At 43.7% G+C, this 15,477-nt stretch overlaps 1 protein-coding gene across 1 annotated transcript; it reads right to left on the reverse strand.

Moving 5' to 3' along the window:
- Window positions 1-2,912: 2,912 nt before the first annotated feature.
- Window positions 2,913-7,940, reverse strand: LOC120972887 (probable E3 ubiquitin ligase SUD1). Its single transcript, XM_040398436.3, has 9 exons — window positions 7,675-7,940; window positions 6,975-7,358; window positions 5,540-6,046; window positions 5,263-5,444; window positions 4,943-5,176; window positions 4,311-4,468; window positions 4,080-4,213; window positions 3,843-3,989; window positions 2,913-3,440 (listed from the first exon to the last, which is right to left on the reverse strand). Exons 1-9 carry the CDS (start codon window positions 7,867-7,869, stop codon window positions 3,120-3,122), a joined length of 2,262 nt encoding a protein of 753 aa, XP_040254370.1. The 5' UTR covers window positions 7,870-7,940; the 3' UTR covers window positions 2,913-3,119.
- Window positions 7,941-15,477: the final 7,537 nt, after the last annotated feature.

A 15,477-nucleotide genomic window follows, 5' to 3' on the forward strand; every position in this document is an offset into this window, starting at 1 on the left:
TCATGAGAAGTATATAGCACCCCAAGCATAATAAAAATTACATCAAGTACCCTAAACCGCTGAACGACCACTACCGCTGCCAAAATGAGCCGCCGATTGCCGCTCCCCTACCGGAGCCAGTTTGACCTTTTCGATGACAACCAGAAGTCTTCAGGCACGCGCCTCTTACGAATAGTGTCGTAGAGCCACCGTCATTGCCATTTAACCCTTAAATCGATCTAATGCGCCTCACACGAAATCTCGCCGATGCGCACATACGGCGAGAAACCCTAACCTTGCCGTCTCAAGGAGATGACAAAAATCTATGTCAGAGCTCCGTCGACTCTGTCCAAATGGACGAATTCGAGAAGGATCAGAGCCCGAAAGACCAGCTCGAAGATGAAGCGCTGCCATCTGCCAGAAAGCTGCCCCTCCAAGAAGAAAAAAACTAACTTTACCTACTAGCAGGAGACGAGGCACCGAGATCCCTTCACCACAATCAACCGCCCGAGTAGCAGGCAGTGGGCAGGTGGATCCACAGGCTTGCTAGCCAAGCTTGGAGGCAAACCATGATTTCAACAGACTAGATATGCCTTTGGCTTGGGTTGGACCGATGAGGTGAGGGGTGTGCATTAATGTTGCTCATGGTTCTTGGTTTGTTGAATTTCGTTTTCGTATGTTTCCAAAGAAGTTGGAGTGTGTTTTCACTCAGTTGGATCTGAGCAAATGTGAACTTGATCGGCGAGTGGTCTATATTTGCTGTCGAGTCTGATTTGAGTTATGGAACATAAGTGACAAGGACATTGTTTGATCTTCGTTTTCATTGGTTCCTCATTATAGCAGGCTTTTTGGCTGGAAATTCAAATGGTAGTTTACATAGTTTCTTTTATTATCTAAGTGGTGTGAGTATGTAAAGAATTTTGATCCCTCATTATAGCAGGGGGCACTGCCCTAAGTTGGTCCATATGGTTATGAAACACAATATTATGCCAAAAAATTATCCAAATATGTGCTTGTGTTGTACTGGTGTACTAGTTGGTTGCTAACTTGGTTTTACCTACAACGCTTCTAGGGCCACTGGCTACTTATACCTAGTGCAGTGCCATCTATATTTTGTTATGAGGACTAGGCGGGAATCTCACATATGCATGCATAGGATGGTTATACATTAACAGTTAAGAGAGTAACTATACAATTATAAGGTGCAAGGTTCTAATTTATTTTTGCAGACATTGAAGTGATTCAGTTCGTATGTTTAAAATTGTTTTGATCGCAACTATTCTTTTGTATATTGTTATTATATATACATGAAAATGATTCAAAGCCATTCTTCAGACTTGGGATTACCCGAAACAATCTATGCTCAGAGCAAACCCACAACCTTTGAAGGTTCTAGGCAAGCCCAACCGTCTTAGGATCCCCACAATCCCAAGACAAATGAGTCTCGAACTCCAGGCTCGTCTTTCTTTTCGCTTAAATGGATGAAGAATTTAGGGCACAAGGGGGAAACTAGCAAGCTTTTGGAGTTAAACAATGGAGGAGAGACTGTGTTCGAAGTCACACCTCTTTGGGGAAGAAGAGGGCGCCTTATATAGCGGCCCACTTGAATATGCCTGGATCCAGTTATCTGATACACTCACAATTCCATATGCTAGGAGTTTCAAGCTGAGCTCTAGGCAGTTATCCAGGCGAGTATGATACCTCTTGGACTCACCTAGAGCCTAAGACTCCGGGGTCAGAACGGAAGCAACCAATATGCTCATTGGGTTCTCTCTTGGATTTCTTCTTTGAGGATTTGTTTGTATCTAGGATTCTTAGGTCTTTGATTCACACTCTTCGTTCTTCAAAACCTCTCTTAGTAGTATGACATTCCTATGGTTCAAGCATAAGAAACATCCACATAAATTTAAATATGTCATCTTATTTTCTCAGTTTTGCTTGGGGTTTCCCTAACCACCTTTATTTCATATACATGGGACTGATACCCGATCATATAAATATAATTTACGACTGCCATTAGTCCCATAATCACTTGTCATTTTCACAGCTAAGATGTCCTTTCATGTCTCTTTTTTTCTTCTCTCCCTTCGCCTTCTTCCTTTCTCTCGGTTCCTCTTCTCGCGGGGATCACCTAGATAAGATAGCTCCAGGGAGTTTGCTCCCTAAAGCTAGGGAGCAATTCAGAATGCGGACTGAAATCCATCTATATCGTGCGATTATTGAAATGACCCAAATTACTTTGAAAAATAGATAAAATGCTTTCATGCAAAAAAAGAGGGTAAGATGTGTAATCAGGTTAAAATGTCATTCCCACCTGACCGAATACACATGCGGAATGGTTTTCTTGCTCCTCGTGCACAAGTATATGTCCTTCCTCCCTTTCCACACTGTTGCCGCCTCCAAGAACCACCACAAGGCGCCAAACCTGCTATCTCCCACTTCGATGTCGCACTCAGCGGTCATGGCGCTAGCGAACTTTGCTGACCATGCTGCGGCCAATGGCCACCGCCTGCTACGCCGTCACCATCCACCACAAAAGATATATTATTTTAATCACCACGAGGGAATCGTCTACGTATTCATTATACAATTTTAAGAAAGTCTGCCTATTTATAGATTAGGGAAAGAGTGGAATCATAAACTTTATGTGCAGAGTGAAAACAGAACCGCAAAGATAATATAGATGCATGCGTTGCATTTATGACATCTTGGCACACAAGTTTGCCCTGGAAAGTAGATGCATATACAAAATGAATTTCCCCAAACTCACATGGAATTCCATGTTGATTGTCTTCAACATTAGATTACTCTACCGACATAAAAAAAAGCATCGGTATACATACCTTATGACAGTGTGACAAAGCACAACTGGCACCGAAAACATTGCAAAAAATTAAGACAAGGCAGAACCACAAAAAATAAAGCCAACCATGTTCAAGGCAACCAACCAACAGTGCATCTTGCTTGTAAAATGAGCAGAAAGTTACAAACATCAGTTCAACAATGGATTAGGGAGCGGCATCCACAATAAGTTTGGGCCAGAAGTTAATCTGGCTGGCTGACATCTGTCTAATTAGAATGGGAATTTATCTAAGTAAACCAGATCAAGGAATTTAACAGCTGCATTGATACATATGCTCTCAGTATGTCTGCTCAGCCCATAACGATCCCCTAATAGAATCATGGAGCATAGTGAAGGCTACCTTCGCGAGATAGCAGAGCGCATAGAAGGCGATGCAGCCCAACCACGCGAAATGGTAGACCATGGAGTTTACGGCAGCTGGGTAGCCTAGTCTTGGGAAGACACCCTCGGCGAGCACATAAGGAACACCCAGAGCAGCGACTAGCTTCGTTGCAAAAGGTCCCATCTTTGAAAGAGATTCCAACTTGTCTCCGGTCCAATAGTTCTCAACGGAATCAGCCAGGGAAGGGAGCCCGCCTCTGACTTTGTACCGACGAGCCTTCAACAATAAAAAAATGTGTCTGTTAGAATATTTGCTACTTTTATCCGACTATATATATACCCAAAGTAGAGTGATTCGTGAATTAGCTGCATTCTGCCATAAAAGTGTGCCAGTTGCAAGGGTGAGGAAAAAAAATATTAGTCAACAATGGGGAAGGGAACTAGACAGATACAAAAGACCCCAAGGTTAGAATGATAACTTCAAAAATTAGATTGAATAGACGGAAAACATGAATGCATCTATTTTGGTAGTTGAGTTCAGGAGGTTTTATTTTTATTTTTTGCAACTAGTAAATGGTGAGAAATTATACCCAAAACAATTAATTATGCCTAGATACACATATAGGGTAATAATTTAAGTTTCAAGGTCTGCAAAGCAACAATGGTAGTTGTAACTCACCAATCTTATCCCATAAATCTGTGTTATCCGCCCCAGGGCCCAAGTGCAGAAAAAGTCTAGAACTGGAACACCATTACCAGGCCCGATGAAGGGTGAAAGCAGTGTTAAATCAACCAGCAAACCGATCCAAAGAGGAATGAACACAATCTGGCAACAGACAGTTGAAGTTCCTGAGATGTAGCGTAAAATACTCAAAAAGATGAATACAAATGAAGGCGCGACGACTAAATTACTCACCCATATGAAGAAAATGAGATGCATCTCCAAAGCTACAAGGTGTGTACCCCCATAAGCCACGCGAACAAATGCATCTCTAGAGGCGGCAATAACAATTGATACTATGCCATATCCAGTGGCAATAGCAAACAGATCTAACAGAAAAGGTTGCACACACAAGTAAGCTCAAATAAAATAATTATTTTTTTCTTTACAGAGGAAGCCCACTAATCATCAATGAATAATAATTACCATTGGACTTCATTTGAGCTCGTACTAGCAGCTCAGGGACGGCAAATACCAATGTACGGCCAATAGATATTGAAGATAAAAGCATAGCAGAATTGAATATCACAACTGCCAACCATGATAGCACCACCTGTGGCATTGTTTGAACAACAACAAATTTCCTGGTACAATGTACAACAAAGGTAAGCATCTACCGAAAATTGTGCGGCCAAGCAAAAGGCTTTAGTTCATTGAATGGTCGAAGATAGATTACATTACAAAACGAGCATATACTAGATTACATTACAAAACGAGCATATATGTAGTCAAGCCAAAATAAGTGCAGAGAGTTTTGCTTCGGTACACCCCTCTAGAAAAGTCTACAGATTTTAATGCAGATTAAAGGTGGAGATTAGAAGTTACACCTTCAATCAAAAAGATTAGACTGTTCTGATCTCTTGTTTGATCCATTGGGAGAATAGGGATTAGAACTAATTGATCGTGAATACTCTTTTTAAGTAACTTTAAGGTTTGCGTAAACGTTTTTTGGGTGGGTGGGGGGGGGGGGGGGGGGGGGTGCCGACTACCGAAGCAAAACTCAAGTGCAGATTCGGCAGTTTTCCATGAATGAACAAAACTATGCATTTGGTGCTTACCTTCTATTGTTAACTTCATCGCTGCTATCATAATGTTCCCTCGGTGAGACAATGTTCCACAGGGCATCTCCAGCAGTGAAGAGCCAATAGCATCTTACCCTCCAGACTAACCACTCGAGGTATAAAACTGTATTGTCAGTGAGAAACCTGAGATAAAGAATACCAGAAAGTGCCTCTGCATAGTACCGTGGCCCTTGCCAGAATGATGTGCCCTCAGCAGGACGATCAAAGTAGCTACGATCCACAAATATAAATTAGATGGGTTAACTCGCAAAAGGCTGGAAGATACATCAGATGGAGAACAAATATTATATACTTACGTGATGTCTAGCGGGAACTCCTCAGGTTCCAATTGGACAGCAATTTTAGTAGGAACAAGGATTACTAGAGCAATGAATGTAATGTCGTCAAAAAGGCCAGGAAGCCTCTTGAAATAGAATATATAGAATGGTTCACAAATATTATGTCGGATAAAGCGAATCCTAATTCCTGGCTTCAATACCTACTCACAGAAAAGTACAACACTCATTGTACCCCTGAACTGTAAACTGCATACATCATGGACATGAGACAAATATAATATAATATACTAAATACCTTGCGGAGAAATACGAAGACTCTGTTGCGCAGACTCAAAATGTTGCGTCCAGTAAACCAGTGAAGAGTCATAGATGAAAACGATGGCGCAATCAGAAATTTGAACCTCTGAGACATTGTTGCACCAAACAATTTTGAAGTGCACATATCAAGCAACCAACCAATGAACAATGGGTGTAGTATATATATGTATAAAAGATTAACACCACTATTGGCACCAATGATTGAACGCAAGATCCCTCTGAAGAATATACCAGAAAGCTTTCTAAATAGAATTGCAATTGTAAGGCGCTCCCCGGTCAAGTATTCACGAAAAGTATTCAGCCCAACAAAAAATACGCCCACAGAAAAGATATATCCATATCCAACCAGAATAGTTGTTGAAGTTGAAACGACTTCATCCACACTGTTAAAATTGAAAGACGTCTTGCACCATAAAATTATCCTTCCAAGTGAGAATGGGAGTAAACCAAAAATACAAGCAACAGCCATGTCAGCTATTAACACCTGATTAGAGAAGCATATTGTCAGAATTTTCTGGAACTAAGTACAAAATGATGAGCGCCAGAAAGGTGAGGTACTCCCTGCCCAAAAGGATGCAACTAAGCCATAACCCTATAGATACACCCAGGGTAGAACTAGCCTTAGCGGCGGTCCCAATATCTGTAAGATTGGGTATTAAAAACATAAGAAAAATATGTTGTTTAAAATAGTAGTAAGAGTGGGTTTGGCACCACGAAAACATAAGGAAAATATGTTTTTTTAAATAGTAGTAAGAGTGGGTTTGGCACCACGATGAATACCACACCAAAAGAAAAAAAGAACTACCAACTACTTTTGCAAATTTAAAAAAAATAATGTGCATATTTGTGATTTGTCACCCCAAAAACATTTGGCCATGAAGATGTGAATTTCGTACCGATTTTTTAAAAACTTTTCTGAATGCAGCTTTGTTTCTTAGTTAAGTCAACTTGCGCTTGTGTGCATTTAACAATGTCAAAGGATCTCAAGTTTGAGGAACATTTGGAGATAAAAGAGATACTAGTGCCCAAAGATACAATCCAAGTGAAAGAGATATCAAACTCACGAATGCTTACTTCCTTGAACAAGTCTGTACCAAATAAGCAAATACTTCTGTTTCAATCTGGTGGTTCACATTTATTATATACTATCTAACACATACCAACACATGTAACTTTTGTGTTCTGGAGGCATATTGATTTATCACCAACTATAGAACAATCAGGAGAACCATGCCAAGATGTGATAATCTTTCCAATTGCAGAACACAAACTGCACTACTTAGCACTTTAATCCAATATAAAAACCTAGCATTGCACCAAATATATATGGTCTATCACCCACCATAGAATATAAATTAAAAAATAAACAAAGTGGCTGACGGAGAACATTGGTTGAGAAGAAACAAGCATACCACCAAGCAGGCTTCAACAGTAAATAGCTGGAAGACTTGCCAGCCATCGATGCCCCACCATCCCCGACACCGGGTTTCTAGGCGTTTAACCCAGCGCGCAAATGGAGCCACGGCAAATGGCGCAAACCTATTCGCAAATGCAGCAAAGAACGATACCGAAGCGATGATGGAGGTGGCAGAGAGGCGGAGGGAGACCAGATGGTACACTTCAGCAAAGGTGCTGGCGAAAGCGAGGCGCCAAGTTTGTAAGGTGATGAGGTGCATGACTGTTTCGCCGAGGACACAGACGGCGAAGAAGAGGGGGAGCAGCAGGCTCGTGAGCTTGCCTGGCAAGCCCGCCATGAACTCCCACACGGACAGCCTTAGGGCTTTGCGCTCGCACACCTGAAATTTTTGAAAGGGATCAGCATCGGCATCATATCAGCTGGAAAAGGAATAGTCAGGCTGACTGCAGCAACGAAGCGCAACCACTGCAGCAAAAAGATGGCACGAAATGGTTGCCTGGCAGAAGGGGGGATTTCTAGCGAGATCCATGGCAGCAACATCAGCTGGAATCCAGATCCGACTGAAATCGGTAGTGAACGAGATGGATCTGGCGGAACAGAGCCCAGGCGGAGGAGGATCCATGCCACGCTGCACGGCCGCTGCTGGAAACCCTAGCAAGTGGAGGAGGCGAGGGAGGGGGAAAGGATGGAGATACCTCGCAGCGGCAGTCGTAGTGGACGAAATTGCCGTCGCTCACGGGGGCCAGCTTGCGGACCGGATCGGCGGGGAGGCGGCAGACGCAGCACAGCTCCTCCACCCTCCCACCCACGCCGTCGTTTCCGCGGCCGCGCGGCGCTGTGAGCGGCGTCTCCGGCGGGGGGGCGGTGGCGTCGGCGGCGGAGGCAGCCATGACCTTCCTTCTCGAAGCTTATCTCCGTCAGTTTACTGTCAGTGACCGAGACAAGGGCTCCGTGCAAATCTGTCTGTCGCCTCGATCGGGCTGCGTTGGGTTTTGTGCGGGGGAAGTGATCACACGAGCCTTTGGATGGAGATCCAATGGCCCACCAAAGAGGTTTCAGTTACTAGTTCTTTGTGGGGAAAGACCAATCATTAGTTTTCTTTTTGCGGGGTCAATCATTAGTTGGTTAATTACTCATACAGTAGTATACTATCATATGCTTAAACCAAATACTCCGTATGTGGTTTGACCTTATTCCATCGGTTTCAAAGATAGTCTTTTTCTCCACGTGAGTCCAAAAGTAGCCTCAAATTTGTGAGATCAGACCGCGCTTCGTCCTCACGCACCCGTTTTTGCTTTGCCCCCAAATCACATTATGACGCACGGACGAGAGCGTGACGAAAGGGCGCCGCTGATCCCGCCATGGACCAACTATACAGCCGGTCTCGAAGCTCGTACGCCGTCGCTCGCCGGCTAGCTGCCCTTGTAGAACCGCGTCCTCGCTCCCGGGTCAGCCGTGCTTTCCAGCAAAAAAACGAGGGGCACGGCTGCAGCAACACCCGCGACCTCGGTCCCCGGCAACCCCCTGATAGATCCATGGGATCATGTAGTGTAGGATTAGATCCGGTGAACCTACCTTCTGCTTGTCCAGACGAGGAACTCCCGGTGCCGGCCATGGTGACGGTGGCCGGTGATGGCAGAGAGTGGATGGCGGCAGTGGTGGAGCTTCCCGTGAGCACCGCGCTAACCCTAGATCGGTAGGGATTGTAGGTGGGGATTGTGGCAGCGATTAACCTCGTTGAGTCGTGCCCCGGCCCCACCTCTGTTTATATAGCACGGGTCACAGGGGCCCACCAACCATGGTTTGGTTGGGTGCCCCCGATCAGGGCGCGAGTCAGGGGCCCGTTTGACCCGTTGGGTTCGAACGGGAGAGAGATCAACCTAACATTCTCCCCCTTGATCTCAACTTTACTTTTAACTTTATACTTTCTAGTTTATTTGTTTCATCACATATTGGTACATAGAGCATATTTCATCGTCACAGCTTAATTGCCGATAGAATCATACAGCTACAGCATACGTTATGTTCAGAAACAAATTCTGTTCCTTTTGGGCCTATCCAGGAATCATAAGGCTTTCCCTTAAACCCATGCCGGCTAAGTGTTCCTTGAATACATTGGGTGGTAAGCCTTTCGTTAGCTGATCCGCAAGCATATCTTTTGTCCTTATATGCTCGAGACTTATAGTTTGATCCCGAATTTTATCTTTCACAACATAATACCTTATCTTTATTGTTTTGGCAGCATTACTCGACTTGTTGTTGTGAGCATAGAATACTGCAGGCTGGTTATCACAGTACATCTTTAGTGGTTTGTGAATACAATCTACCACTTTCAAGTCGGGTACAAACTTCTTTAGCCATATCGTCTGCCCCGTGGCTTCGAAGCATGCTATGAATTCTGCATACATCGTGAATGATGCAACTATTGACTGTTTGGAGCTTTTCCACGAAATAGCTCCCCCAGCGAGAGTGAAGACGTATCCTGACGTGGATTTTCTATCATCTCTGTCCCCCGCAAAATCTGCGTCTGAATACCCTTTTATCTCTAGGGAATCACTTCTCCTGTATATTAGCATGTAGTCCTTCGTGCCTTGCGCATAACGCAATGCTTTCTTTACCATCTTCCAGTGCTCTATGCCTGGATTCTCTTGATATCTACCGAGTACCCCGGTGATAAAGGCTAAGTCAGGGCGAGTGCACACTTGTGCATACTGTAAGCTGCCAACTGCCGAAGCATATGGTACTTCTTTCATTCGATCGATCTCGTACTGGTTCTTGGGACATTGGAATTTCCCAAAACTATCGCCGTTAACTATAGGAGCAGGTGTGGCTTTACTCGCATGCATATTATACTTTTTAAGAACTTTTTCTAAATATGCTTTCTGCGATAGTCCTAAGACTCCATTGTTCCTATCTCGGTGAATTTCTATGCCCAAAACATATGATGCTTCACCAAGATCTGTTATGTCAAAATTTGAGGATAAGAACTTCTTTGTTTCTTGTAGTAGACTAACATCACTGCTAGCAAGCAGGATATCATCCACATACAAGATTAGAAAAATATATTTCCCATTTTTAAACTTTGCATAAATGCAATTATCCTCAATATTTTCTTTAAATTCAAAACTTTTAATTGTTTCATTAAACTTTAGATACCACTGTCTAGAGGTTTGCTTTAATCCATAAATGGATTTCTTCAGGCGGCATCCCATATTTTCCTTGCCTTCCATGATAAAACCTTTGGGTTGTTTCATGTAGACATTTTCTTTTAAATCCCCGTTGAGAAATGCCGTCTTTACATCCATTTGATGTAACTCTAAATCAAAATGAGCAACTAATGCCATTATGATTCTGAAGGAATCCTTACATGAGACTGGAGAAAATGTCTCATTGTAATCTATCTCTTCTCTTTGTGTAAATCCTTTTGCCACGAGTCGTGCTTTATACTTTTCTACATTCCCTTTAGAGTCATACTTAATTTTGTAGACCCATTTGCAGCCTACTGTTTTGGCTCCTTTAGGAATTTCCTCTAAGTCCCAAACATCTTTGGAACTCATCGATTTCATCTCATCTTCCATTGCCTTCATCCACATCGATGAATGAGGGCTTCTCATGGCTTCTTCATATGAAGTGGGGTCTTTTTCCATATGAACCATTTCTGTGTTATAAACTTTAAAGTCAGTAGAAATAGCTGACTTTCTTGGTCTTGTAGACCTTCTAAGGGCCTCAGTTTCAGGCACATTCTGTGCCTCAACTTCTGGCACTTCTTCTAAAATTTGCTGCCGCACCTCCCTTTCATGCTCAACAACGGGTTAAGTCGGCTCCTGACGGACAGGTTCCGGGTCTACCCCCATAGTTGTCATGGGTGGAGTTGCAACTGGTAGTGAGAAAAATGGCTCCTAAATCATCGGATTAGGTGCATGCACCCTCTTCTCCTCAAGATCAATTTTCCGAGCTACCAAGCTCCCCCTCATCATTTCATCCTCTAAGAAGACTGCATGTCTCGTTTCTACAAACTTTGTATATCTGTCTGGGCAGTAGAAACGAAAACCCTTTTGATCTGTCTGGATAGCCAATGAAGTGGCAACTCACTATTTTGGGATCTAACTTTGCAATGTTTGGATTAAACGTTTTGGCCTCATCAGGGCACCCCCACACCCTGAAGTGTTGTAGGGAGGGCACCCTTCCTGTCCATAGCTCGTACGGTGTTTTGGGCACCGACTTGCTTGGTACTCTATTGAGAATGTGAATGGCGGTTTCAAGCGCCTCCATCCATAACCCCAATGGCAAGTTGGAATAACTCATCATGTTGCGCACCATATCCATAAGTGTACGGTTGCACCTTTCAGCTACTCCATTCTTTTCTCACAGAGTGGGATACATTAAAAGCACCTGAGTTATCATATCTTTTTCTTGCCAGAATTTCTCCCGCCATACGGGATTTTTGACATAATATTATGTCAACTTTACCCCGTCACGCAGGTATTTTCCTCGACTTTTCCCGCCATGCGGGTTTTATCATAATCATCTTTTCCCGCCATGCGGGTAATTCCGTGTAAGGGAACATAAATGCTAGAATTGGCTCTTTTGACTACATATTCAATCATCAAATTCAGGAATAAATCCAAATGCTCTTTGACACACATGCTTGATCCTACGTTGGTCAAATTAAACACGCATGTTGCTTGTTTCATCTCAAATCATGTTGACTGAAAAATCTTCTTCATAGAGAGTACATGAAAGACATTCATCAACCAAGACTCTCAATGATCTATCTCTTTTCTTTTGATGCCATTCTTTAGAGAGAACATACTCCCTCACGTTATGACCTTTCTTGGTCATCTTTCGGGTCACAAGTACCCAGCCATTCACTTTCACGAATGAAAGCATGGAAAACTTAGCCAATAATCAACAATAATGGTCATAAAAATAAACCTACGTTGGTCTGGTTAAAAGAAATGCACATTAAACTTTTGAAACTTTCTTTTATATCCTAAATCACCGTTGTGGCAGAAATAGAATAAACACCATCCTTCTACATTAATTTCATATCACCGTTGGGCGGAAATGGAAATAATGCATATAACTCATAAACAATGTGATGATAGTATTTCTATTAAACAACTTTGCTAAGAATTAATCATCATCATCATCAACTTTATTGCAGCGGGAACAAGAAATATACATTTCTCTAGTTCAAGAGCATTTCTTGATCTTTATCTGTTCATTGAAAATTGATCACTTTGATGCAAAATTTATTAGAGATTTAAACTTTGAACATAAGACTCATAGAATTATAGCATTGTTATCATCAACGTTGGTCAGAAAATAACAATACCATATTTTAACTTTAAAACAAATATTTTCTTTTGTCATAGCGGAAACTGTCTACATCTTATTCCACCCATAGGGGAAAAACATTGCTAAGAACATTTCTTCCAAATAAATGTTCCCGTTGGTTCCAATTTAATTGGAGGATAAAACTTTTACTTTGCAGCGGAAACTTTACAATATTCTATTCAAAAACAATTCTGTACTCTTTTACTCTCTAAGCAATTTTAACCGTTGGTTCAAAAATGCATTAGAGAAGCAACAATTTAATCTGTTACTTTAGTTCTATTCACTTTTAAAAGAGCATTTTTATTTTCAATAATAAAATATGATCATATTATTAACAAAGTTGGTCATAAAAATAACATAATCATTTTATTTCAACAATTACTTTAATATGCTCTTTCAATATAATTCTATCTAAACTTTTATTTTCTTTGTAAAAGAGCACTATTAATTGTTTACGCAGCAAAAAAACATGAATAAAAATTCATGAACTTTTTATTCTTTACAGAAACTTTTCTTTGACCAAATAAGAAATTCATGAACTTTATTATTTTCTTTGTAAAATTCATGAACATTTCTTTTTCTGAAAATTTTCTATTTTCATTTTCAGAAACTTTTCTGTTTACTTTTCAGAACATTTTCTTTTACTTTTCTGTACTCTAAACAAAATTTCATAGAAAATCTATTAGAAAACTGCCTAAAAACTATTAAAACGAAAATGAAAAATGGCAGCTCCACCCGGCCTCGGCCTGGCGCGGGAGACCCGCAGCGGCCCACGGCCTGCTCCCCCGCACGCTCGCGCGAGCCGAGCCTGGTCTCGGCGAGGGCCGCTAGCCTTGGCTCAGCGCACGCACCGGTGAAAGCCTCAGCCCAGCCTGGTCCGACTCCTCTCTCTCTCGGCCCAGAAGGCCCAGCGCGCTCTAGGGTTTAGATCCGGGCCGTCCACCATGATTCGACAGTCACCCGCAGTTTTCTCTCGGACAAAACCGGTGCCCAACGCTAGGGTTCGTCATTTCCCCACCCCGCGCCTCTCTTCTCTCGCTCTAAGCCGTGGCGCTCGACGCCGGCCGCTCGGTCACCTCGCCACGCCGGTCGCCAGCGACGGCGGCGAAAAGCCACCGCGCACCACTGCGCCACGCCGCGTCATGGCGCTCTTTTCTTTTCTCTTCCCACGCAACAGAGAGGGAGAGCGAGAGATGCGACGGGTAAAGGCCACGCCGGCCGCCGGCGTCGCCACGGCGCCGCACGAGCACCTTTGCTGTTCTTGTCCCCTTCCCCCTTTTTGTTCTTTAGACAGAGGAGAGAGATCCGAGGTCGAGCCCTCCTCTACTCCCCTTGTGCGCCTCTGTCTCTCTCTGCGCTACGGCTGCGTCGGGGCTCCGCTGACGACGGCGTGAAGCCACCGCACCGTGCGAACCGCGCGCGAGCTTTTCCCTTTCCCCGCTCCATCTCCACTTTCTGTGACAGAGAGAACGGGGGCTACTTTGCGCTTCTGCTCCCCTTCGTTTTTCGATGATGGCAGAGCATTCTACGGCGAGATGCGGCGCCGTGGCCTTCCCCCTCGCCGGCTACGCGTCCACCTTGCGGTGAGCGCGCCGCCGTCGAGCGGTTTGGCTGCGGTGCCCCCTTTGCCCTTTGCAGGGTTGTCCTTCGTCCGAACGGCTCGGCTTGCCGATGCCCGTTCGGATCGAGAGGAACCGGCGCGGCCTTGCGGCGGCGCACTTTGCTGGCGAGCACTAGGCCCTCTCCGGTGAACCACTTTTCTTTTCTGTTCTAGGGTTCGTGGGGAAGGCTCTGTTCACTGCCTAGGGTTCTGGCGAGCACTAGGCCCTCTCCGGCCTTGTTCGAGCACTTCACTAATCCACAAATTCACTGGCCCCTCGGCCACCGGATTCAGCGAGGAGAGGCGAGAGTGGTACTCATGCGAGCGAGCTCGCTATCGAGGATCTGATGCCTCCATCACCTCTTTCATTGACCAGAGAAGAATTTCAATAAAAAGCACCCATTTTTGTACAAGCGACATTCGCTTCACCTCCTCTTCCGACGCTTCCAACGATAGATTCAACGCATGCATCATGAGAGCTTTCTGGTTCGGAAACCAGGAGCTTATCTCCTTGCACTTTGCCAGCAAGAGCTCATCGTCGACGCAGAACTCTTCCATCCCTTACCTGACAGAGAATTGATTGAACCCAAAAATCATTACCAAGGGAGGTTCAAACTAACTAATTAGTTCACAGATTGCTAAATCATTATTCCAATTTGCTAAACCCAATGGCCCTATGAACTAATTCTATGCATATTCACAAGATATTTCAGGACTATTTACTAGGGGATGAACTATGGTTTTCTAGGGTTAGCATTTGATACTTACCGGATGGCCAATGACCTAGTACTCCTCAAATCGATGGACCAAAGGGTGACACCGCTGCACCAGGTACCTATGTCATCAGAGCTCTCCTAAGGAAGGTAGGCGGAGTGGGTGGCGGGAGAACGAAGGCGACGACGACTACGTGGGGGCGGCTAAATGGGGTCGGGGTCGGTCTATTTTTGTCGATAAACAGTGATACCCTAGCCCTAGGTCCCTCTCATCATAAGATCACTCGGCCCACCTGCCACAAGAGGCCTCGTCCCACCTGTCATAAGAGCCCCGGTGCCACTCATTAGTAACTACGCAAGGTAACGGTCAACTACTTTGAACCGGCGGCAAGACTTTCTTTGGGAACTTGTGAGAATGGGCCAAGTGGTGGAGGGGAAAAGCGAGGAATGTTAAGGGCCATGAGCAAAACTGAGTAGAACTAAGGAGTGGCATAGAAATATAAAACTCTTTTCTGAATGGGACTCCCTCCGTTCCAAAATAAGTGTCGCTGGTTTATTATAAATTTAGTGCAAAGTTGTACTAAACGAGCGACACTTATGGGACGGAGGGAGTATGAACCATTTTTTATGAAACAACTTGCATTGTTTTCATTGTATAAACATTAAAAAAAAGAGTTTTTTTGAATGGCAGGAAACAGTTTTTTCAGTTACACAAAATGTTGCTTTTACATTATGTAAACAGTTTTTGAAAATTTCACTAACATTTTTTCCAAAGACGTCAACATTTTTCCAAGTCATGAAACAACTTTTGATTGCTATCAACATCTTTTAAGAGTGGTGTCAAC

Source organism: Aegilops tauschii, chromosome 1, assembly GCF_002575655.3.
Source record: "Aegilops tauschii subsp. strangulata cultivar AL8/78 chromosome 1, Aet v6.0, whole genome shotgun sequence".
Taxonomy (NCBI): Eukaryota; Viridiplantae; Streptophyta; class Magnoliopsida; order Poales; family Poaceae; genus Aegilops; species Aegilops tauschii.